Source organism: Parasteatoda tepidariorum, chromosome 1 (assembly GCF_982258835.1).
Source record: "Parasteatoda tepidariorum strain Cologne lab strain chromosome 1, Ptep-v5.0, whole genome shotgun sequence".
Taxonomy (NCBI): Eukaryota; Metazoa; Arthropoda; class Arachnida; order Araneae; family Theridiidae; genus Parasteatoda; species Parasteatoda tepidariorum.
Genome location: NC_141755.1, coordinates 24706006 through 24729791, shown reverse-complemented (window position 1 = coordinate 24729791; position 23786 = coordinate 24706006). Strand labels below are relative to the sequence as shown.

General features: G+C 28.7%; 1 protein-coding gene across 1 annotated transcript; it reads right to left on the bottom strand.

The window, feature by feature from the left end:
• Window positions 1-2715: 2715 nt before the first annotated feature.
• LOC107437874 (uncharacterized) lies at window positions 2716-8256 on the bottom strand. The gene is made up of 4 exons (XM_016050004.4): window positions 8115-8256; window positions 5713-6036; window positions 4144-4585; window positions 2716-2914 (listed from the first exon to the last, which is right to left on the bottom strand). The coding sequence occupies exons 1-3, from the start codon at window positions 8121-8123 to the stop codon at window positions 4151-4153; spliced, it is 768 nt and encodes a 255-aa protein (XP_015905490.3). The 5' UTR covers window positions 8124-8256; the 3' UTR covers window positions 2716-2914; window positions 4144-4150.
• Window positions 8257-23786: the final 15530 nt, after the last annotated feature.

Genomic DNA, 23786 nt, shown 5'->3' with positions numbered 1-23786 from the left:
TAAGGGGTTGAATTGTGTAAAAAATATTCTTTGCATGAAACAATTTAAATGAAAAAATTAACCTAGAAATATTTTCTTAGTTCATATATTAATAATTTATTCAGAAATGTATTAGATAGCTAGATATTTATTTAGCTAATTGAATTAAATAAAAATTAGGTTTGTGGGTTTTAATTACTCCTGTAACTAGGTCAATGACCTCTCGTAAACCTCTATAAACTAAAGGGATGCTGCTGGGTGTATATAAATTGCTGGCCCTCAATTGTTGATTCATTGATTACCCTCTACTGGAAAGTGTCGGGCAATCACTCACCCAGCGCGTTTTAGACAGTAACTGCTGGGTTAGGTACTACCGGCCATCGTTAGGCCGGTATTGTTGGCTCGACAGAAGGCCAGCCATTCACTTTAGTACAGTTGAAAGTGACTTTTGCCGGCACAGACCCGTCGCTTTAGCTGGTGGCAAACAGCAGTTTTGTGGAGCTGGACCTACAGATTTGTTTTTGCTGGGTACTACCTTATAACAATGATAGAGGGACTTTTTTTAAAACACTTTATGACAGGAAATATAACAAAAGGTTTTTAACTTGTATCAATTTCTTAAATTGTTATTTAAAATAATTACATAAAATTTTGTAAATTTGGCTTAAATATTTATGGAGATATGGAAATTTTCATAAAAAACTAATCTTTTTGTTTTATGTTATTTTGCTATAACTTTAGAAATAATAAAAAAAATCAAACAAAATTTATGGAGCAATTTTAAATCAAATACCAAATTATTATTTAAACGTTTGAAAAAAATTCGTTGAAAAATTGCATAACATATGAGTAATTGGAACAGTTCATTGCGCATGCACAGATAATATTTAAAAGATCTTTTTCATAATTGTGTAGTGAATCGCATTTAGTAAATAATGAAAAAAGTCCACTTTAAATATCTCGAAAATTTAAAAAGCTTCTTGCAATTTTCTAAATTTTTGTACTTTTTAAAAGAAAGTTCTAAATTAGTGGTTCTCAACTCCCGAGGTACGGACCGGTCCGTAAATCAAATGGTACCAGGGCACCAAAGAAACATTAAATTATTTTCATTGTAATTACTGTGGTGTATTTCTCTTTGTTTTATGTGACTTTCTATTGACGAGAGGATAACTCGGAGCCGAGAGATGTAATTTTATTTTTTAACCATCGTTGAACAGCCGACCCAATTTTGGGTTTACTACTAATTTTCAACTCTGTAGCCTTGTAATTTTTAACACAATCCAGAAGACAAGAGAATTCCTGGAGCAAGTATTGGGAGAAATTTGCCTACATGGAGGACTTTTTGTTGGAACTAATCCGCATTTGCTTTAGATGGAGAGGAAAACCTTCCACGGCTAACATGGCGGCAAGGGGACTCTAATCCATGATCCGTCTACCAATGAGGATATTTTACGTCAGCAATGTGGTCGGTGCAAGCCGGGTGCGGAGTACGCATCGACCAACTATCACTGGGATTCGAACCTGGTTCACCTCATTGGAAGACAAACACTCTATCATCTGAGCCGCCACATAATTTTATTTTATTTTATAACCATCGTTGAACAGCCGACCCAATTTTATGGGTTTGCGACTACTAATGTTCAACTCCGTTGTTTTGTAATTTTGAACCCTATCCAGAAGACAAGGGAACTCCTGTATCAAATATTGGGAGAAATTTGTCTTCGTGGAGGACTTCTAGATGGAACTAATTCGCATTCTTGTTACATGGAGAGGAAAACCATAAAAACCTTCCATGGTTAGCCTGACGGCAAGGAGACTCTAACCGATGACCCGTCTACCGCTGATGATATTTTATGTCAGCACTTTGGTCGGTGTGAGCCGGATGCGGAATTCGTATCGACCAGCCATCGTTGGGATTCGAACCCGGCTCATGTAATTGGAATGCGAACGCTCTATCACCTGAGCCGATTGTAGTTGCATTTTGTTTTTGAGACATATTTAAATTGTCCACGGAAATTAAAAAGTTGGGGAGCACTGCTCTAAATAATGCTGTTTATATTATGTTAATGCTGTCTAAATAATGCTGTTGCTGGTGTTTTGCGCAAATTTTATTTATTAATAAAAGTTAAAATCTGAATATTGAAATTTTTACTGCAGTTTTTTAATACAATTTCGAAGGTGTAAAGTTTCTAGTTATACATTTTTCATAGGGGAAATATTTACACTAGCTGTTACTTAAAACTGTTATTGTTTCCAGATAGATATTTTAAAAGTTTCCATAGTTTCCTCTTGATAAGAGCAAGTATAGATAGAGAGGTTCAAATTGAAAACACTTTTCTGGAGTATTTGATAGTGTGGATTATCATTATATTGCCCAAACCTCTTCAATTGTAAAACTATATGTTATGGGTGCATGTTATGGTATAAATAAATGCATTATGTTATGGGTAATCATAAAGATGTGTCTTAATTTTTTTTTTGGGGGTGCATGTTTTGAAATGCTATATGAATTTTAATAAATTCATTTACAGTTACGTTAATCTAATTTTGTCAGAAAATTTATTATGTTTAAAAAAAAGAACGCTTAGATTCATGCAGTATAGCAAATTAAAAATAAAATACGAAACAATAATTGGTTGTAATTGAAACTGTTATTATTATTTTTTTTAAATGAAATTTAAGATAAACAAATGCTACGAAAAACGATGTACTAAGTGATAGACTACACACTCAAGCTAATTTTTTTAGATCAAATTTAATGATTCAACAGAAATTACACACATAATAAATTAGTGGAGTTTTCAAATATTCTGAGATGGATTATTTGATGCATCCTTAATAACAATGCGGTCATCGTCAATTGTGCAATCTTCTAAGACGAAGAATGAACACCGAGACGTCCCCACATTTCAATTCTTCAGTTTGTCACCAATTCCTGTAAATCAGGGTAAAAAATATCGATTAAAGTAAAATATTTGGTAAAAAAATTTTTATGTCACTAATTTTATGCAAATTCCAAATTTTAAAAAGCATTGCATGATTGTTTCATGTGTATAATATTTAATAATCTACCGAGCGCCCCCAAAATGACTGACGGTTCGAAGAATTACTGAAACCAAAACGAATGACGATAGAAGTTTGTGGTTGATAGGAAACCAAAACCTTATCCCTACAAAGATTCAAAATTAATTACAAATTCGTCAGCAGGTGGCGTTGTTAACCGATAAAAAATATTAAACAAAGTTTTCGAATTAATCACTATTTGCTACAACAACGTATATGAAATTAACATATATCGTTTCATTCAGTAAAAAACATATTTAAATCGTTTTTCTAGCCAGCAGCATCATTTGTTTTTCTTACTTAGTGACTAATTTTGAAACTTAGTGATAGCAAATAAATCTCTTTCTAGGTAGAATGCAGTAAACCGCACAATTCTATCTTCTCCCATTTTTCTTTGATATTTTAAATCGTCGGCTACTTTTAGGACATCCTGTACTAATTCCATAAACTCTATTTAATTTCAAAAGAAAATAAAATCTTATTTTTGCTTTATATCTTACATTATTAAACAAAAAATTATAATATTAATATGGAGTCTAAGGTGAATTTATAATTACGCGTTTACAGGATGGTATCCATGAGCTACAGGAACGCTGATAAAATATACATATGCATGTCGAACAACTATATCTTGTTGCAACTTATATTTAAGTGTCAAGTTGTACCATACAGCTGTTAAAAATTAGTCTATGCATATTATTGCACTGGAAATAAAATTTATATCATGGCAATAATACTTTTGCTAGTATGGTTATGGTAAAGTATAATTTCGTTGTCAGAGAACTAGATCTTTTATTATCATGAGGTACAAAAGTTTTAAAATTTTTTTATTTCTTTCTAATGACTCCCATTCAATATTTTTGATGATTTTTTAGTTGATACAAAAATATAAATTTGTATTATTTCGGAGAAATCTTTTAATAAAATTATGAATAACTTAATATTATACTTCTTAAAAACATATCTAATGCAAATTAAATAATTTAAAATTTATCGTTTGTCAACCATATTAAAAGTAATGAATTGATAAAAATTGAACATTCGATTTAAATGAATTTAGTTTTAGAAATGAGTTTTAAATTCCAACCATGAATTTCATACCTTATATTTAGTATCTGGCGTGTACTGGAGCTGGAGCGTATCCGTGATGAGCTACAGGTGCTGGAGCGTATCCGTGATGAGCTACTGGAGCTGGAGCGTATCCGTGATGAGCTACTGGAGCTGGAGCGTATCCGTGATGAGCTACTGGAGCTGGGGCGGCATAAGTGTGGTGGACTGCTGGAGCAGCGTGAACCATTTGAGCGTGGGCACTTCCGTATCGGCCATAAGCAGAGCTATCATGAGCTTGAACTCCATGAGCTTGAGCACCATATCTGTCATGGGCACCATAACGGGCATGTCCAGCGCTACCGTGGGCTCCAACATTGTGGTGTGCTTGTCTGCCATGGGTTCCATAGCTAGCTTGGTGTGCACCGTGGTCAGCAACGACTCCATGGTGTCCAGCTTGCTTGTCGTAAGCGTATGCCTTTTCATATCCGGTACCCTGAAATGGGGTTTTATTAGTTAATTATCCTTAAAATTTTTTTGTTTTTCGTAAGCTTATAACTTTTCTTAATGACTCCCGGAAACATTTTTTTGTTATGTTCTGCTTTAATTGCAGATGCAGATACTATAAACAAATTTAAAGTGCGTAGTCATAAAACTTTGCGGGCTCCGTTTTTGTATCAAACGCTTCAGATAGGGTATATGTGCAAATACCAGAATTTTACGGATTTATTTTAACTTTAAGAATCCTTGGTGCACCATTAAAAATAATACAGATTTTATAGCCTCATCTATGTTTATACGTAAATATCTTTTTCAAAACAAAGAATCAAAAGCGGTTTAAGAAAATAAATGCTCAGTGAGAAAAACATGTCTTGTTTGTAATTTTGATCTTTTTTAAAATATTTGAAGCTTAGTTTTTATGTGACATATTTTAGAGATTCTAATGAAATTTTTTTTTATGTTACAATTCTTTTTTTTAATTATTATTATTATTTAAAATTATCAGTGAAACAAAAAAAATGAGAGAAATTTGAGACGGCCATAAGCATTTTAGAAATAGACATGATCAGGATCTGTAACAATTTGATTATGAAAAAAATCATGATATTTTGTAATGATTTTAATGTTTACTGGAATTTGAAATTGGTTTAAAAATACTCAGAAAAAAAAACAAACGATTTAGCTCTTTTTCAAATAAATATATCTAACTAAGTTGAAGTTAATTTATGAAAACTTTAGCTATAAAATTAAAGAAAAAGTATTTGGTTTAAAATCGTTTGTTGATCCATATTCAGAACAGTGCAATATCCGCGTTAAGCACTGTAATTAAAAAGAAAAAAAAAAAGATAGAATTCAATAAAAAAGCCTTCCTACTACAGCCAGTTTGGGGCCGGGTGAGTTCATGGAGTTTAAGATTCCACATTTATGTGACTAACGGCATGATTATTGTGAGGTGGTCAACATTGCGTACAATCCGCCCTTACTTCCCAGACAAACTGATAAAGCTGGGTGGTTTTCAAGCCGTCACAGAGGATAAATGAATTTATCCTATACATATTTTTTTAAAAAATTTCAAACGTTAACGATTGTGTTTTAGAGCTCAACGAGTTGAAAGAAATGTACCTTGTCTGAGGCGTAAGCTCCAACGTTTCTGTATTTGCCATAGTGAGCAGCTTGAGCTCCTTGAGCATCATGAGAAGCGTATGCGCCAGCATTGTGGTGTCCATGAGCAGCGTGTGCGGCATCGGCGTATCTTCCGTGGTCACCATAGTGTGATGCTCCATGTGCTCCATATCCGGCGCTGTGTTGTCCATGGGCTCCGTATGCGTGTCCGGCAGAGGAAGCGGCATGTGATGGTCCTTGGTGGTAAGTGGCGACTGGGTAAGATTCTGCGACCTCCATGTCGTCAGCGAAGGCCACTGCGAAGAGGGTTACTGCAAGGATCAGCTGCAAAATCAAAATAATTCTTATAAATTCCGTTCTGTTAAATCAGTTTGATTTATTTTTTGTATTTATGTTACTTCATAATTTAAAACCCTTTGACCATAGAAGCAAAATAGATTATTTAGGATATTTTAAAACTTTATAATTCACAAATATTGAATTTAAAAATAATTAGGGTTTTATTTATTTCAAGTTTTTTTCTTGTATCAAGTATTATTTAGTATTAAAATTAATTTCTCTCGTTTATATGAAAATTGTATGCTTTATTTTAACTAGTTAGATCAAATTGAATGTTTTAGTGTTGAGACCATCGAATCAGTTTTGAAATTAGTCATTTGCACCCTGGTTGGGAATTTTTTTTAAAATTTATATATTCTTATACATTCATGCACTTATAAATTCTTACTTATACATTCTTATACATTTTGAACAAATTAGAAGAGAGAATTTAAAATTTTTTATTTACAAATAAGATTACTACAGATGCACTTATATCAAAATTAAATAAACTATGCATTCAAACAAAATAAAAAAATGCGTATTCATAAAAATAAGAAAAATTTATCCATATAAATAAAAAAATATATGTATTTATAAAAATATATTACGTATACTTATACATAATAAATAATTCATTTGTTTTGTATCTTTAATCACTGATATTTTATAAATTCTCTTAAAAAAATTGTTAAATATTATTATTATTTTAAATTGAAGGAAACGTAAGAGTAAAATGTTCAGTACTTAAAATACAACTGAATTATTCAAATAAAGAACTGTTAATACTAATTTATCAATTAATTGTTTTAATCTAAATATTTATACAAGTGGAAAAATACTAATTACGATGAATATTGACTTTTATATAAAATAAAGGGTAGATAAAATTATGAGTTTGATACTATAAGCGTAATCACAATTGTAATGAAGGGATTAACATTTTCATTTCTAACTGTGTAATACATTTTGAACGAAACAATTAGGTAAAAAATACTTCTGCTTACAGAATCAAAACACTTCTCAAAAAATTCATTGCAGTACATCGATATTTAGGACATAATTGTATTTGGTATTTTGATTATTATTAAATGTTTTTATACATATTATAGTTTTCATCTTTTAAATATGAGAAACAAAGTAAAAACTAGTTTTCTGCAGTTTATAAATTACTTTAAGCAGTTTACTTATAAAGGAGAATTAAAAGTAAATAGTAGGACAATTTCAAATTCCATCGTAAAACAAAAAACCAAATATACGGTTTTTATGCTTTCAAGTCTTACAAATAAAGAATGTTTCTAATTATTAGATGAATTCAATTTTTTCGTATTAAATATTAAACAGTATTTGACAGCATTTTGTTAATTTTTATAGAAATTTGATGTTTTAACTACTTTTAGTACAATCCTGCTTATTGAAACATTTAAAATTACTTTAGGAATTTTAAACTTCGTTTTTTCCCCTTGTCATTTATTAATTTTTTTGTTAACATTAAATTTTGCTGTTATAACTTAAATGTCTATCTAGAAAAAGCATTAAAATATTACAGAGAAAAAAAGTAAATATTTTATATTTAATGCTACCTATTTTATGCCAATCAACTTATTGAAACACTTTTTTTTTCTTTTGAGATATCACCTTTTTTTTGTTGTCAATATTAAACTTTGCTTACAGCAAAACTTGCCTACAAGTTCTTCAAAAACCTTATCGAGAGAAAAAAACGTTAAATATTTTTTAAACAATCTGAGTTTATTTGAAATATTTTCATTTTTTTGTTGTTGTTAATAAATTTAGTTGTTAGAAATTAAAAATATGCCTATAAATAGCTTCACAATTCCTATAGAGAATGGGAATGTAAATATTTTAAATTTAGTGTTTTTAATATTTTTAATACAAGCATATTTATAAAAATGTTAAATTTTTTTTTTTTTGGATTTCGGATGCTCTTTCTTTTTGTACATTTTTACAATAAGAACTTAAAAATCTGTCAATAATTAACTTAAAAAATCTCATAGAAAAGAAGGTAGCTTTTATAGTGTAAAAACAAGCTAAACTTCAAAGGTATGAACTTATTGACTACTTACCACTTTCATGTTGGCTTATTTTAGTTCCTTTGGAGGTAAGGAGAAATTATTCCAATGTGTCGAATGAATATGAATTCTCCTTCTGTCCGCACACATATTTATACCACACACGAGGGCGTACATATGGTTAAGCTAATAAAAAAAACGCATAAATAAAACAGATAATTTTAATAATCATTTTAAAAAAGAAGTTTTTACTTTTAATGGTTTGATGGGCGTCGACTAGCCAATGAAACATAAACCAGTCAAACCGTTCTGATTTCTTTAGGGATTGAGGACAGAACCTTTGATTCTGTTGACCGTGCACTGCCCTTGTCCGTTGGGGAGGCGGCACTCGGATGAGATGTTACAAAATGTAGCCACTTTTGGGGCTTAAAGGGGTGTCACCCCTGTCCAAAATATGAATTGAAAATTAATAATGCCGAGGTCACATTTATCTTTTTCTCAGCCTTGGAAAGAAAGTGAAAATATCGAATGAAAGTGCTTTCGGGTCATCTAGGGTTTTTCTTGAGATGGATTGAGTGATGAGGATTTCTTCGATGAGGCAATGCTGGAGATTTGTGTGGGAAGAAGAGATTGAGTTAGTGCGGTGGTCAGTTTGAGGGTCTCTAATTTCAGTTTGAATGGTCACGGCTTTTCATCACGTTCTTGCTGATGGGAAAGGGTCATCCTTTTTGATGCTATCTGGTTTCGATTTGTTCGGGAATGTTAGCCGTAATAAACAAGACTGGATACGAAATTAACAGGCTCCAGGAGAAAACTCGTTGAGGGGCCCATTTCTCAAAAAGCAAAAGTCTAATTTTCATACTTTGTAAGTTTTTTCATGAAGATTATTCAAAAAATGACTATTGGTTTTCCTTTTCTTGCAATATCAAATTTCATTAACATTCTAAAATAATAATTTCCATTTTTTTTATCACATTTTAACAAAAAGTAAATGTTTGTGTTTTTTTTAATCTGTACAAAATCTGAAAAGTTTTACTGAATATATGAAACATTGTACGCATTTATAAATATAAAATAAATATAAATAAAAGAAAGCATAAGCAATAAAAGAAATTAAAAAGCATTTCTCTTGTAAGGAATTTTAACTCGTCCCCCTAAAATCCGGGACCCGGGTATGGTTGTCCATGTCCTGCCCATATCTTGATTACGACCTTAGAATTAAATTTAACTTCGGTTTTTAAAAAAAAATTTCTTATAGAAAAATTAAGATTAGTCAGTCAGAATCACCGTATGAGAAAAGCATAGCATTTCACATTAGATCTTCCCGTGTTACTCGATTTTTTTAAAAAATAATAACAATTGTTGCTGAATATAACGACTCATACAGTCTAAACAAAAATAAACGTTGTACCGTGTGGTCTCTATATTGTGAAGAAAATTATCTCAAATATCTACTTATACTGCATAGCTGTTAATTCTTCCTGTTTTTTAAGAATATTTCATTATTATATTTAAAGAGATAGCAAAGTGTATAATTTTTTATTTCAAACTTGTATTTAAAAATTTAATTAAGAATAATTTTGATCCCCACTTTATTGAAATAAATTATACATGCATATTAATAAACGATAATCATGAAATGTTGTGTTCGAGTTTTTCCTAAATATAAACTCACTTTACTGCCATTTGGGGAAAATGATGCTTGTACAGAGCAAAAGTTAGCTGGTATGAATACAGGCTTATTTTTGACAAAACTATTATCAATAATCACTTTTTATTGCCAATAATATAAATTAATTACTTATATTTCACAAAATGTTTAAACAAACCAAAGGCTACGCCGATAGCCACCAAATAATAGAATTTAGAAAGTCATGTATCTTCGTTCCTTCAATTGAAACTTGAGATGTATCATGTTTCATGCGCTAAAACATTAAAATAATTTGTGTTTTAAATCATTTTTCCGTAAGTTTTACTTACAATTGATTCATTGTAAGCAGAAGTTCTTTTGTTTTGACGTTGTTTCCAAAGTCATTTTCATGAAAAAAAGTCAATTTCGGTCGTAATATTGAAATGAATGTTGCAGATTACACGTTACAATGGGTACTAAAATAGCATTGAATCAATGAAATATCAAACAGTATTTTATAGATCGGTCGTTATAATGGTTGGGTCGCTGTATTGCAAAGCGCAGACTTAATTATACTTATTTATTTCCATCAAAATAAATATGTTAATAAAGTTTGTTTTTATGTCTGATTTTGTTAATTAAAATATCGTTTGTACAAATTAAGTAGCATATTTATGGTGATTCGCCGATACCAATGAGATTGCATCTTAGTTCATAAAAATCCGATCACGAGATCAAAAGTTATTTAGACGTTCTCATTTTTAATTTATTCGCATTGGATATTCTGTATTAACATATTTAATTAAGATAATTTGAAAAGGCGGATAAGGACCGACTTAAGAGATATTTCAAACCTTAGAAAATAAATGACTTAAAAAAATACAATTTCACTTCCATTTTTAACAATTTTTAACAACCATTTGCTTATTTTTCTGAAATATCAAGTTCACAAACACACAATATGAACGAACAAAAATGTTTATAATTAAAAAGTTTAATATTTAACTTAATGTAACCTTTATAAATTACAGACTTTAAGATATTGAGCAATTTCGGCAGTTACTACAATACTAAGTTTAAATCAAAATTAGACTTCTTATTTGGAATAAGATGGATGAATTCTTGATGAAGTAAACTAGAATGAAGCGATGTAAAGCGATGGAATGAAACGATGAAACGACAAATAATTTATAAAATTGTACATTATTCTATATCTAAGCACGAACCGTGAGTCACATTTATGTGCAACTTTTTATGCTAATCCATTCTAATAATTTTAATGAATTTCAGTAAAATACAAAAAAAATACAAAAAAAATAGACAATGTATTTCGCGTGAAAATATAATAATTTAGGAACGTTGACGCAGGGAATGTTTAAACTAATTATTCTATTAATATTAATGTATTTTTATGTATCCTTTTTTATTATGAGGTAAATATATCACAGTTCCTTTTTTTACGATCCAGTTAATACTTTGGTAAGTACAAGGGTAATATTTGAAACTGTTCCCTGGATCACATTTAGGCATGCGCAGGGGTTATAATTATGTACCATACTTTATTGCATACAAATTTATGAATTGAAATTACATTAAATTACATGCTTCTATTCTAAATTCGTGTTTAAAAAAAGAACTAAACAATTTATTTCTTGAAAAAAAAAGCCATAATTTGGGAACTTTGGCCTAGAAATTCTAAACAAAACATTTGTCAATATTAATAGACTTTTGGATATCATTGCATTAATCAGGTAGTAAATATATCACAATTCTATTTTTAAAAATTATAATTATGCTCGTATGTTCGGGGATAACATTTAAAGCAATAATCTGAGTCACATTGAGATACAACTGGATAGGATGAATTTAAAATAGCTTGTATTTAACAACGACTCATTTGTGAGCCATTTTTGTATTAATAATGCAGTAAATATATCGCAATTTGTCTTTTAAAATCCTAATAATGTTCGTAAGTTCAGGGATAATATTTAAAACAGCAAACTGAGTCACATTCAGATATAACTATATAATATGGATTTAAAATAGCTTGCATTTAGTTATAGCTTGCATTTACTTATTCAGGTAGAAAATATAAAACAATTTTGATTTTAAAATCATAGTAATGTTCGTAAGTTAGGGGAGTTTGAGTAATATTAAAAACAGATTATAAGTTACATTTATGTATAATACTTTAAACCATCCTAATTGTTTTTGATTTTAAAATCATAGTAAAGTTCGTAAGTTAAGGGAGTTTCAGTAATATTAAAAACAGATTATATGTTACATTTATGTATAATACTTTAATCCATCCTAATTGTTTTTGATTTTAAAATCATAGTAAAGTTCGTAAGTTAAGGGAGTTTCAGTAATATTAAAAACAGATTATATGTTACATTTATGTATATTACTTTAATCCATCCTAATTTTTGCATCGAAATTTAATAAATTACTTGACTTGATTCTAAATTTTTGTTTTCAATAAGATAAACAAAGAAATAGTTCTTGGGATAATATAATAATTTAGAATTATTGGAATGGAATTTTTAGCCAAATTGTTAATGTTAAAGTAATTTTATTAATCCCTAATCCTTTAACTGGACTAAAGGATTAATAAAGTAATTTTATTAATCCTTTAACTAAGCAGGTATTGCATACATCGTAATTCTGTTTTTAAAATTCTAATAATATTCCTAAGTGCAGGGATATCTGAGTCATATTAAATAACAGTCTGCGTGTCACATTTTTTCTTCATACATTAATTCATCATAATTTTAGTGTAAGAATTTGATAAATTGTATGCCTCTATTTAAGATTTGTTTTCTGTAAAATAAATGATGAAAAAAATATTGTCTCGAATTTTTATGCAAATAATTTGTTAATATTGATATACTTTTCTAAATCCTTGTATTAATCACTTTAGTAAATATATTTAGTCATCAGTTAGTAAATGCTTTTAAAATTCTAATAATATTCGCAAGTTCACGAATATCTGAACCATATTGCAGTACAGCCCGTTTTCACATTTATGTGTCATATTTCAATTATTCCAAATCTTAGCAATGAATGAAATTTAATAAATTACACTCCTCTATTTTAGACTTATATTTTTAAGATAATAAACAAACAAAAAAAGTATTTCTTGTGCAAACATAATAATTCGGGAGCAATGGTTTGGAATTTCTGGACCATATGAGGAGCGTTTATTCAGATTTCTTATCGTTGAACGTTTTTCTGCGCAATCATAAACTGGTGTTTAAAGAATATGAGTTTTGTCATTTTTTTTCTCATTTGACGAACTATAAGATACAAACGGAATGTTTATGATAATCACGTTTTGTTCTAACTGCGAAGATAAACGAAATGATACGATTGATGTAATGACAGTAACAGAGAAAACAGCATTTCTAAATGAATTCAATATCTCTTTCTCTCTCCATTGTGTTTTGATACTTGCTGCAACAATGTGTTGTAGAGGTCTTTCTTGAGTTATTTGGATGTGACATAACAATTCAATCATTCTACGTGAATTAGTTCACATTTCTATCTTCCATAATAATAATAAATAAATAAAAAACTTCAGAGATTCAGCAACTGCTTATTAACGAAAAATGATTGTAGTTTTAAATATTTGGTTAAGTTAACTGAAAGGATTTTTTTAAAAAGATTATTAAGCTTGATTCAGCATAATTCAATTAAAAAATAGTACATTTTATTATAGTTTGATTTTACGTGTCCCCCATAACACAAAAAAGCCATTATGTTTTTAATTAATCTCCATAAAACTTTTAATTAGAGAGGACATTGACATTTTTTTTAATATGGAAATAAATGTTTTAAGCAAACTTAATGAAAAATTGTTTTAAATTGAGTGCATGCATTGAATGTGCATTAAATAATCATATGAAGTACTTTGCTCTTCTGATAGTTGAAATTACTGAAATAAAAAAAACTTTGCCGTTTCTATTTTTTAAGGTTGTCATAAAATTTAAATTTTGAGCCATTTCCTGCTGAAAAATGTTGTCAGTGAAAATATTCAGACAGCACGAAGCAATGACGCGTTTCCATTGTTAAGAAATGTTTCTAGCATTTTTGAGTCACTCTTAATGTCTTGCAATTTTTTAAACTTAATTTATTTCAATGATCACGTGATTTAACACTATAGGCCTTTCTTTCTTTCTTTCTTTTTAAGTCTGAGATGCATGCCAACAAGCCCATAAGAACAAAAAAAGCCGTGAAGGAAGAAACTCAGTGCTGTAACAACGAAACTTGGCTGCATTTATTCAAAATGATTTTTGGAGAGTACTCAAGTGCCGTAAAACCGTGAAATCCACTTACCTGATACATAATCCTCTATACTTAGTCACATACTCCTATACATTCTATACTTAAGATTTAATGAGAAATTCTAAATTTTCGTTCCCTTTTTTTCTTCTTCTTTTTTTTTTAAATTTAAAATGATTTATATAATTTTGGAACTCTCTATATTAAGCTATAATTTAATACATTGACCAAAAAAGGAACGCTTAGGTGGATGAACAGCCGGTGCATTCTCATTGGACAAATAAATCACATGCTAACATTCAGTTTTCTCACGTGAAGAACCAAAATTCTTTACCTGTCATCAGCATAAAATTAATGAAAGTTATAAAGGATTCTTTACCTATGAAATTATTTATTTGTGTGTGTCTTTATCCCTCATATAAAGGGTATTATCTTATAATATTTATCATTCTTTCTTAGCATTCTCGGCTTTGATTTTGATTATCATTCCAGATTAAAGATTTAAAATTGAGAATGGCGTTTCTTTTTTAGAAAGTAATCTTGTCGTCTTATCTTATTGCGCACTATTTTACAATAAATATATTTAAATCGTTATCTAAACTTGTTACCCATTTTATAATTTTTACTACAGTAAATAAACTGTATTTAACTTTATTATACAATCTGTATAGAAATATATCCAGTCAACATATTCAATTAAAATAATGACTACAAAATTGTAAAACATTATTAAGAATTATCTTATCATTCTTTATTTTTAGGGAGAAAAAATGTAACGAGGCTTTAAAGTACTACAGTGTGAACAAGAAAATGAATGAGGAACCCCCGTAGTCCCTCGTATTTGGTCGAATAGTTCTCTTGAAATCAAATTTTAAATGTACTACTTCTTCAAAATTTAATAACTCAAAAATTATTCGTCCGATTTTGCTCAAATTCAGCATTTTTCTAAATGTAATCTATATGTAATATCGTATGTAATCTATATGTATATGTAATATCGTAATTTTCTAAAATTTCATTTTCTAAAATGATGTAAATGTTTGTATGTCATACAAATCAATATTTTTCAACTACTATTAAATGAAATCATGAAAAATAATATATTATTATTAAAAAAAAGTTTTTTTGTATGTAATTATTTGGATAAAGAAATTTTATAATTGTTGGAAAAAATTTACCTACAAATAGTCCTCGAGCTAGGATGAAATATGTAAAAAGTAAAGTTTACATAAAGGGGTTCAAACTTTCGAACACTCCCTGACAAAGTTATAGTAACCAATTTTCCAGATACCTTCGTCTCCTCTTACTTTGCGGGTCAGGAATCCAAGAGCGTGGAAATCCGTCTTCCGTTTTCAAATCTGATTTCGTAACTTATTTTGCTTGCATGAATTAATCATTAAATTTAAGACTAGGCTTTCTTGAACCATTAAGAGGACGTCATACCACGGAAAATTTTTTTTCTCTCTAATTATCTTTTTCCTTTATTACTAATTTGAAATTTGTAGCATAGAAAAAGTGAGTTCAGATAATCCTAGAGTACGCCATGAAGTTTCAAATACCGAAAAAAAAATCTTAAAATCTACAAATGAAAATAAATTATGAGATGATAACTTAGGATTGGGCAACGGAAAAGATCTCTTCTAATAATTTGTTTGCATTTTAATAGTTTGAAGTATTTTTTTCAGCAATTGAAACTTTGTAACTTACTCAAGTTTTGTCTGAACTTACTTTTTCTTTCTTTTAAATTTCAAATTAGTAATGAAGGAGAAAGAGAATTTTCGATGAAACTTTTCTTCTGCGGTATGGTGTCCTCTTAAGATTGAGTCTTAGTGCGTGGAAATAAAAACTTTGAATCAAAAGTTATTTAAGGTGTTAGTTCCTTCTTTTTTTTTTTTTTTTTTTTTTTTTTTTTTTTTTTTTTTTTTGCGCACTGTGCATTTTTTTAAGATAATTTTTTTCGTTGAACTTCAACAGTCTACTCAGGATTTTTAATGGATTGTCACGGCTCTTATTAACTTGCAATGGCGGTAGTAAATATAATGGACTTGGGAATTCATTTTTAAAATAATATTTTATTGTTAAGACATCTGAGTAAGAAGATTATGTATATAAATGTATTTTTACTAAAATGAAGAGTAATGGTGGACACAAATATGTTAAAATATCGATGTTTGTTTCATTTCTGTCACCGCTTTTGAAAATTTGTTAGATTCATTTGAATGCTGCTTTTAGATTTCTTTTTCCATGCCCAAAGTTTCTGTGCCTCTAGAGAGGCAAAATGCTTCTCACATCTTGGAGATATTTATACATTTCTTGATAGTGGTCTTTCGAACTTCAGAAAAATGTTTTAGAAAATAAAGATTTTCTAAAACATTTTTCTAAAGTTCGAAACTTCATTGAGACTGATTTGTTTTTCAATCATTCAATGTAATGTATTGCTGATGCAAGACTCAATGTAATGTATTGCTGATACATTCATGAAAAAACTTGGTGCAATTTTCAATAAGGTTCGTCTATTACTCATCCAAAAGATAAAAACTTTATCACTAGACTCCTTAGTTTTTTGCAATATCAAAAAAAATTGGAAAAGTTGTTTAATTGTTTTTTTAATCAATTTATTCCCACACAGTTGATTTTTTAGTAAAGACACTCGTACATTTTTTTGTTTTGTTTTAACCTCAAATAATTTCAGATTTTTTGTTTGTTTCTTTTGACATTTCGCATTTCATTTCAAACTTTTATAGATTTCCTTAATTTTTTAAAGAAAAGAAAAAAAATTCATCGGAATTTATTTAGTTATTGATTTTGTAACATTTAGTATTAATACACAACATATCATTGAAAATTAAAGCATGAAACATTTAGTCTTAACACACGAAATATCATTGAAACTTAGGCGTTAATGAATAAAAAGCAAGCCAAATTGCCAAAACGAAAATAAATAGTTCATTTTTTTATAAAAATTATGCTATGAACTGATGATTTCTTTACTTTTTTACATGTTAAAAAGAAAAAGAAAAAAAGGAAAAATTTAAGGTGAGTTTAAAAATAGAACATTCAGGTCATAGTTATTTTTATGCTTTAAGGTCAATCGGAAATCAAATCATTTATCTCAACTTCCAAGTGTTGAATTGATTTGTCAAACTTTTGGATAGCGTAACACTTAATTACAGCTATAAACACTTTATAAACACATTGATACCTTCAGGTGAACTGGAGATTGGACAACCAAAGAGTTTCAAAATCATTTTCGAGAAAAGGTGTGTTGACCTCTTAATCCAGTCAAGGTTTTGGACAGTTATTTACGTCTTATCTTCCATCATCGAATTGTTTATTCAAATGAACTTTCACTAATTTTATTTTAACAGCTTTAATAATTTAAGGTCACTGTAAAACATAAAGACAAAATTTAAATTTAAAAGATAATTTGCTAATTAAAAAAGAAAGTGTTACGATAGAATTAAAAAAAAGAATACGTAAAGAATCGGTAACGAATATCTTCAATGAACATTTTTTTAAACTTGAATAAATTTTCACCTAATTATGTCTTTGATGTTTGTTTAATTTTGCAGATTCATTACTTTAAGGTTATTCAGATTTCAACCTCAATATGAAATTGAATGCATATAGGCACCTTTTAATTTTCAAAGAGAATTTATAATTTGAATTTTTAAGAGAATAATCGTATTGCAGATTTAAATTAAAATGCTTGAAGAGTTGTCGTTAAACAGTTTTAAATATCAAATAAATGAATTGTTTATTTAAATAAATCTTTGCTAACTGCGTCATTGATGTTAAATTGGTTTCAATATATGGCTCCATTAGTTTGAAATTATATAGATTTCAACATCAATATATAGGTTCCATTTGCTTTTAAAACACAATTGCATTTAAAGAAATAAAATACGGTGAAAAGAATAGCATATATTTAAAAGGTGCATCATAATTTTTATTGAATGAACGTAATAAGAATAGATTGTTGTGACTGGAAAAAGTAAACAAATAAATTAACTAATGAATACAAATTAACCTAAATTCTTTTTTATTTGGCTGAATCCTAAAGAACTGAAACATTGAGTGTATATTAAAAAAATGTGCTGGAACATCTAAATCAAGTTGAATTAGTAATGTAATTTGTAATTTATATTTTAAAATATAAGACTCTTCTCTCTGGAATGGAAATATTTAATATTCCTTTTTAATCAACAAAACTTTATTGTTTCCGTGCAAAATTTTGGTTTTTAATAATGGTTTTTCAAGGCTGTTTTTGTGTCTATTCAAGTACTGGGTTTTGGAAAATAAAACCAGTTTTTCATGGTTTTTGTAAAGAAAGAAATCCTTTGATCAAACAAAAACGAAAAAAAAAAAATCATTTAATATTACACTGTAAATGAATGTTTTTTGAAATACACAATAACTTTAATAAGTAGTTAATGATCAAAATATAATTTATTCCAAGTCACGTAGGTATTTTAAGAATCAATAGTTTTAAGTGTTAGCAATTTCTTTTTATTATATTAAGTTGAGTAAAAAGTTATTGCGCTATTTTTACAATAGATGGCAGTAGTGCGGTTTCTGAAATAATTGAAATTTTTCAAATAGTAGTTTTAACGTTATTGATAGCACACGGTTTCAGTTTCAATGTACAAAACAAATTGAGATATTTCGGTGAGTTTAAGAGATTTGACATCACGTTGATGTCAAATCACGCATCAAGCTTGTGAAAAATTGCGTAAAATTAGTGAAAGATGAGGCCCTACAAGAACGATTATGCCAAAATGGATTCAAAAAATTTTGATCTGGTGATTTTGATTTGAAAGAAGCTTTTTGATCAGGGAGACCTACTCGGATTGATGGTGACAAAATAAAGACAGTGATCCAGTTCAACCTACGTTACACGACATGTGAGATTGCAGAGACATAGAAGATCAGTCAAAAAAGTGCTTACATCTATCTTAAGAAACTGGGATAAGTAAGCAAGTTACAAATTTGAGTCCTTCATGAACTCAAAGAAGCTTACTTGACGTCACGAATAAAAATCTGTGATATGTTCATTAAACGGAAAGAAAACCATTTTTTTAAGCGAATGATAACATATGAGAAGTGGGTTATTTGCAACAATGTGATGTGCAAACGGTTTTGGTTGTGCGGGGAAGATTCGCCATCAACGACTTAAGTCGGACCTCATGTCTCATTGTGATGGGATTGAAACTGTGTGGTGCTTTTCGACCTCCAATAAGGAACAAAACAATCAATTCATATGAGTACTGTAGGCTATTGGACAGTATGAAAGAAGCTATCTTTCAGAAATGTCATGACTTCGTCAATCGTATAAATGTAGTGTTCTATTACGATAACACGAGACCACATCTTTGGAGTCCCGTCAAAAGCTATTGGAGCTTGGGTGGGATATGATATTGCACCCACCATACTCACCCGTCCTCGTGTTGTCAAACTTCCACTTGTTTCGCTCTCTTCAAAACTCTTTCCGTGAAATAACGTTGATGAGGCTACAAATCAACACCTTTTCAGTTTTTTGCAAATAAAGGCAGGTCCTTCTACGGACGAGAATTATGAAGCTAACCGAAAGATGGCTAAAGACCATCGAGCAAAAAGGGAACATATATCATTGTTTAACCTTATCATTTTATATAAATATATAACGTTGAAAATTTAGATAAAAAAGCGCAATGACATTTTATTCATTCCAATACAAATGTGTTCTGTTATTTATATAAAATTTAAAGCAGATTTTACACTTCAAAGTCTATTACACTGTTCTAAGCCTAAAGGAATCATATTAATTGAATTAAGTGAATTAAGGAAATAGAATTTTTCTCATTTGATAGCGTAGGATCACTCGTTAGATGAATAATGAACAGTTTAAAATATTAATTGCATTTTAATGTATTAGCCCAGAATTAAACAACATGTTTGTATCCAAAGATGAAAATTTTCAACAAGATTTGTCTTTATTATGTCATAAATTGAATGTGAAAGATTACTTTGATATATTCCATCAGAATGAGTCTTAATCCCATAGAAGTCTCACTGAATCTTAATCCCATCGAAAATCTGTAAACAGTTTGCAAGCAAAGCTTCCAGAATGAAAAATAACCTCAAACGTATTCACTCAAATATGATATGAAGATGAAACTATTTAGAATTATTGCCAAAGCGAGTGAAAATGGCTCTGAAATTAAATATTAGTTTAATAAGTTCAATTGTGTTAGTTTTATCAAATTGTATCAATATTCTCAAGAAACTGCTTTTTTCCATATGAGCCAGGGAATGGAACGTTTGCCTTCCAATGAGGTGAACCGGGTTCGAATTCCAGGGATAGCTGGTCTATAAGAATTCTGCACCCGGCTTGCACTGGCCACAGTGCTGATATATTCGCAGGGGTAGACGGATTATGGGTTAGACTAACCTTGTATTCAGGCTAACCATGGGAGATTTTCGTGGTTTTCCTCCTTGTACTTCAAATTCAGGTTAGTTCTATAAAAATGTCTTAAATAAATTTCTTGATTCAGGAGTTACTTCTCAGAACATTGGTAGTCGTAAACTCTATATATATATATATATATATATATATATATATATATATATATATATATATATATATATATATATATATATATATATATATATATATATATATATATATATATATATATATATATATATATATATATATATATATATATATATATATATATATATATATATATATATATATATATATATATATATATATATATAAAATTCTTGATGTTGATTTAACTACACTCTCTACGAGTGATCACTATGCATATTTCTATCGAACATTTTTGCAAATGCGTTATAGTTTTATGCAATGATAAAACGCTACCGTGTTCGATTTTCAAGCATTCTTTTTCTCTCTATCACTTTTAATGTAAATTGCAGTTTTTAACTTATTTACTAATAGATTTTTTTTCATAAAAGTTTCTTTAAAATCTGTTCGTTTTTTGAACGTATCTTTTTGTTCAATGGGTGGTGCGATTTTAAATTAAAAAGAGATTGTTGTTACAAACGCCTACTATACACTAACAAAAGAAAATATTTATTCATCAAGTTGTGTTGAAACAAAATTAGTATTCCATCGAAATTTTCAAGAAACGCTATCAATCCAAGAAAAAACGGGTCATTAGAATTCAATTCTTTGCTTACTACATTATGATAGAGTCTTAGTAAAATAGCATATGTATCTGAATGGCTTTAAATTTAAAATAATCATTTTCTATCTAGAATGGAAAGAAATTCAGAGCATTTTGGAAAATAAAATAAAAGCACTATATAAGCACGTAATAAAGGTTTTGACGAAAATCTGATGCATAATAATACATAATAAAATCTGATACATGTTAAATAAAATTTAAAAATGTAAATTAAAAATTTTTTTCGATTAGTCTACTATCTATTGGAAAACAATTCTAAAAGTTACACGTTATTCATTTATTATACTCTGATAAATATAATAATAAAAAAATGGTTTTGTGTTTGCGTCTGTTTTATAACACCTGAACTTTTTGTGCGATTGTCTTGAAATTTGGAGAGTGGATGGGGAGAGAAATATTAGATCTTATCCTAAAAATTGTCCAAAAATTTCAATTAGTCAAATCGGGAAAAAGAAATAAGAATTTTCTCTTAGGCTAATTTCTCTAATAGGCACTGCTATGAATTAAACTGCAGACGATTTTTTTTACTTAAAAGTAATTTTCGAAGCTCTTTTGCCATTGAAAGTGAAATAAAATAAATGCTATTAAACTTTTTTAAAAATCGCCAATTTGGTCAGCCAAATTGCCAAATTATCGAAATAAATTTTTGCACATTTTTTTGAGCCCAGATAGTGCATTATAGCCACATAAGCAACGGAATATAAATGAATTAAGCAAGAAAATGGTTCTTTTTAGGACTGAATGAGTGTTGCATGCATGAAAATGAGACATTGGTTTCAACAAGTAGTAGAGATAAGATACTTTTCTGTTTGAATCTAATCTAGCATTGTATAAAGTCTGAACTCGTTTATAATGAAATTCGAAAGAAAACCCCATGAAACCCTCGATTTATATGCACTTCATTCATTTTATATACATTAGGATACGATTTATATGAATTTTTATGTTACGTAAACATAACATTTGAAACAAATAATTCGAAGAATATGTATGTTTATAATGTCATACAATCATGAAAATTATAAACATACAGTTATAACAATTATAAACATTTACTTATAACAATTATGCAATTATAATTCATGCAACATAATATTTCAGTGTTTGGTGTCCTAAAAGTTTAAAGTCCTTTATTTCAACAAAAACACATGAATTCTATACAAACCTTTATTTTAATAGATTTTAAAATAAAAGATAAAAGCACCCGATCTCAGTTGATAAGATGCGTTTCCCTACCTCGGGAATTATGAAGCATCATTAATAAAACTTCACTGTTAGAAATTTCTCGGAAAAAATGGTTAAGTAACAGTTTGTTTAATTGTTATTTTACTGTATTCAAGCAAAACAGTCAAATATCCATATAGATCAAACTGTGAGAGAAATCGTTTATTAACTGATTTCTCTTAATAGGGTTAAACAAACCAGTATTTACTTTGTGATAAAACTAAACAGTTTCCGTCGAGGACTATAAAAAGAACAAAAGAAAATATGCTTATAAAAAAAAGTAATATTGAATTGTAAAGGAATTCATCAAGTCAAATTTTTACTAGATTAACGTCTACTTTAAGGACGTTGAATCAGTATTTAGTTGAGTTGGGTAATATATCGATACATCGTGAAATATTGATGCTTTTAAACATCGCGATAATAACAATTCATGAAATTTTTCAAGGGGAGAGATATTGTATAGAGAATATAGGAAATACTATATCTTATGATAAATATCAAATGTATAGCAATAATTGTTAATATCGATTTCAGCGTGATCATTATCAATAATGAGAAATATCGGATGCTATAATATCGCGAGTTTCAATATTAAAAACAATTATCGAATACGATATTAGGCGTGATTAGTCATAAATTTCATTCAGTAAACAAAAATATTAACCAATATTAAAATAGAGTAATAATTGAAAAAATATTGCGATACTAAGATTTTGATATAACGTAGTTTTAACCGTAAAAAAGAAAGCTATAAAATTTTGAAATAGCAATGATTTTTGGTTTTCACCATTTTCACACTAAAGTGTCTCCTAAAATATGTAAATATTTAAGAATTCAATATTTTTTTAAAATATATAAATTTAAGCTTAACACCATTTTCAACTATTCAATCCTGTTTTCAAATTGTTTTTAAAATACTATAGTTGTATTATTATTTTGCTCATCATATTTTGAAGATAGCAAAAAATTGATATTTAAAAGAATTTAGTTTTTTTTTTATATTTAAAATCATGCAAAAATACAGAATTTTCAGTAAATAATTGAGTTTTAGTAGAGCGTCTTAAGCTATTACCAGGTCAGATACTGAAATGTAATGCAGACACATAAAATAATAATATATTTTTTATATTTCGGTAGTTCTCTCTGAGATTTTAGATTTTCAGCTAGACACTAGATGGCGTAAAGTGATCATATAAACTTATAGTTTCAAAAGCAATAGAGTATTGAAGAACCTGTTATTTTTGTTTATTAGGTAGAATGATTAGATGAATTTTTTAAACATCATTAGAGTTGTTATTTGTGGGGAATTATTCATTGGAAAGTTTTAGCTGGTGAAAATATTGTAATTTCATATTTGCTTGATTTCCGACGTAAATATTTTGAATTTTT